The 2,996-nt window shown below is 38.0% G+C and overlaps 1 protein-coding gene across 1 annotated transcript; it reads right to left on the reverse strand.

Moving 5' to 3' along the window:
* Nucleotides 1-412: 412 nt before the first annotated feature.
* On the reverse strand, nucleotides 413-2,796 carry LOC107948884 (L-type lectin-domain containing receptor kinase IV.1). Its single transcript, XM_016883542.2, has one exon. The coding sequence runs from the start codon at nucleotides 2,540-2,542 to the stop codon at nucleotides 527-529; it is 2,016 nt and encodes a 671-aa protein (XP_016739031.1). The 5' UTR covers nucleotides 2,543-2,796; the 3' UTR covers nucleotides 413-526.
* Nucleotides 2,797-2,996: the final 200 nt, after the last annotated feature.

Raw genomic sequence — 2,996 nt, forward strand, 5'->3', positions numbered from 1 at the left:
CCTTTGAGAGCAGGTTTCTTTTTACTGATTGATTTAGACACATATCTAAATGCCTTTGAGAGCAGGTTTCTTTTTAATATATAATTTTTAAACCTAAACTTTAATGCTTGATTGTTGGAAGGATGGGGTTATTGATTTTAATTATTTAAAACTTTTGTGCCAAGTTAAAAGCGCATTAGAGTGATAGATTTGTCAGATTCAACGAATAATTTTAGAAATTTTGAAGTTTCAGTTTGAAAATTTTCAACATATGGATTTGATTTTTCTCAAACAACCTTTATGCTATTAGTTATGTTTAGGGATCTTTATCAGTAATTTCTTAAGCCAGCAAGAAACGTTCATTATCTAGCTCGTAATATCATTTCAAAGTTATTCACTAAAATTTATTAAAAACTATCTATAAGTATTGAACTAAGTTCAAATTTTGGTGATGATATTGATACAAAAAAATTGTCATGAATTATAAAACAAACATAAACATATTTTAATAATAAATAATTTATTACAAACTGAGAAAAGTTTACAATCATCGACCTCCTGAAAGATGAGATGCTGCAACGGTAGATGATTGGGATGTTCCATTGTAAGTGGAAGTTGTATACATCATGGAGAAACCATCGAAGCCCTCACCATGGGCAAATGCTAAGCCACTGGAAGAGAGACTGAGTGATGATAGTTCCGGAAAAGGCATATCTCCTTCTAAAATCTGAACAACATGGCGCATGGTTGGCCTTGCTTCAGGCTGCGAGTGGGAGCATATCAACCCAAGTTTTAAGACCAGCTCAACTTCCTCAGCTGCATAATCTGAACCCAAATATGGATCCTTTGCCTCAAGAATATCACCTTTGCACCAACAAGAATACACCCAGTCCACCAAGATGACATTGTCTGTTGGAGACTGTAAAATTGGCCTTCTTCCACAAGCAACTTCAAGCACAAATGCCCCAAAAGCAAACACATCTGTGCAAGGTGTAGCTCTCCCGGTTCGAGTATGCTCAGGAGCCAAATAACCAAGTGTGCCCATAATGTGAGTTGTTTGTGGTTCAGTTCCATGATCATATAATCTAGCAAGCCCAAAATCTCCCAGTCTTCCATTTAGTTCACCATCAAGCAAAACATTGCTAGCCTTAACATCCCTGTGAATCACAACTTGCTCCCATTCTTCATGTAAATAAAACAATCCTGATGCTACGCCTTTGATGACTCTGAATCTTTGTCTCCAATTAAGGGTGAGCTTTGGCTGGCCATACAAGTACTTATCGAGACTTCCATTTGGCATGTAGTCATAGACCAAAAGTAGCTCATCCTTACGCCGGCAATATCCCAAGAGTTGAACCAAATTCCGGTGACGGAGACGACCGATACTCACAATTTCTGCTATGAATTCCTTCATCCCTTGTCTCGATTCATGTGAAACTCTTTTCACGGCAACCTCAAGTTTACTGGTTGGAAGAACTCCTCTATAGACTTTTCCAAAGCCACCAGAACCCAATAGCTCCTTGTCTTTGAATCCTTTTGTAGCAACATACAGATCTTTAAACTTGAATCTATGAGGCCCATACTCAAGCTCCCAATCTTCAACAACTTCAGCAAATTTCCTCTTCCTCCTCATGAAATAAACTACACCTGAAACTGCTGCCAAAATCACACTCACTGAAATCAAAGGCAACCCGATTGTCAAAAGCCTTGATATTTTCTTCGGTCCTACAGGAGGAAGCTTTGGAAGCTGAGACAGGGTAAGCTCTCGCGCCTGACCATTCATCTTAAAGCTCCAACCCAAGACATAATGAGATGTGAGAACAGAGCCAGTTGAGGATGAAAAACCAACATACATCCCATTGTTAACTATTGAAGAAAGATCAAGAGGCAAAGATAAAAGTGGAGTCTTGGGTTTAGAAAGTCTAAATGGAGCTAAAGTAACATCCATTCGCTTCTCTAGACCATGATATTCAACCCAAACTTGTATCCTTTGCCCAATCAGGCTAAGGTTTCTAAACTGACGGCTTCCATCCTCGTGATATCCTGCTGGAATAGATAAATTAGACTTTAACCCGTTTATATCAATCCCAACGTGATTGTCATTGATGTCATCAAACTGGGGACTTAGTAGCGTATCGAATTCTACAGCAACAACGTGGTTTCTACCGTCGCCGTTGTTGGACTTGTTGAAGAGTCCGAGATATTGGCCTGGATCAGCTCCGGGGAGGCCCCTGGTTGGTGAAACCACGAAAGCCATTCCGTGTGCGCTGACAGTTGGGTATTGAGGGATAATAGCGAAGACAAAGATGGTAGAGAAGGAAGAAACTGAACGGCTGGTAGAGTTGTTGAAGTTTACAAGGTGAGGATAGAAAGCATGTCCTTGTTGTCTTTCGGCTTCATTGGTGAGTTTTAGGAGTCCATTGGAAGTGAGCACTGCGATGCCATCAAGGCTTAGATTAGCCGACCGGAATCCGTTGTAGATGAAACCAAAATCATCTCTGGCTGCTAAGCTTACCAGAAGAGTTAGCAGAATTGCTAATCTGAAAGTGAAACACATTGCCATAGTCGCGGTTTACTTTGCTTCTCTTTCGGTTCTGTCTTTGGTTCTCTAATCTTTGACCTTTATTTATTTATGGATCACGTTATGGTGCTTGAGATCAGTATGAAAGTCCATAGAATCTCTACCATGAAATAGATTTGATTTTTATGACAGATTAATTATGGTTAAAATCCCTGCTGAAAATTGAGATTTAATGTTGTATTTTATTTTGGAATAATTTGATCATCTTTTATAATATTATTTGAAGGTTGATATTATTGGTTGTTACATGAGTCAATAATAAATTTAAAATGATTAAGATTATTCGAAAATTTATTTATGCTACCACTTTAACAGAATCTAACAATTTTGATAAGAATTGAGGCCCTAAAACCATAGGAAGGTTAAATAGTTGTCATCCTTTATTCAACTTACAGAATCTAATATAGAATAGCTAGGTTTTTATTTTTTATTTAAA

This window comes from Gossypium hirsutum, chromosome A04 (genome assembly GCF_007990345.1).
Source record: "Gossypium hirsutum isolate 1008001.06 chromosome A04, Gossypium_hirsutum_v2.1, whole genome shotgun sequence".
Lineage (NCBI taxonomy): Eukaryota > Viridiplantae > Streptophyta > Magnoliopsida > Malvales > Malvaceae > Gossypium > Gossypium hirsutum.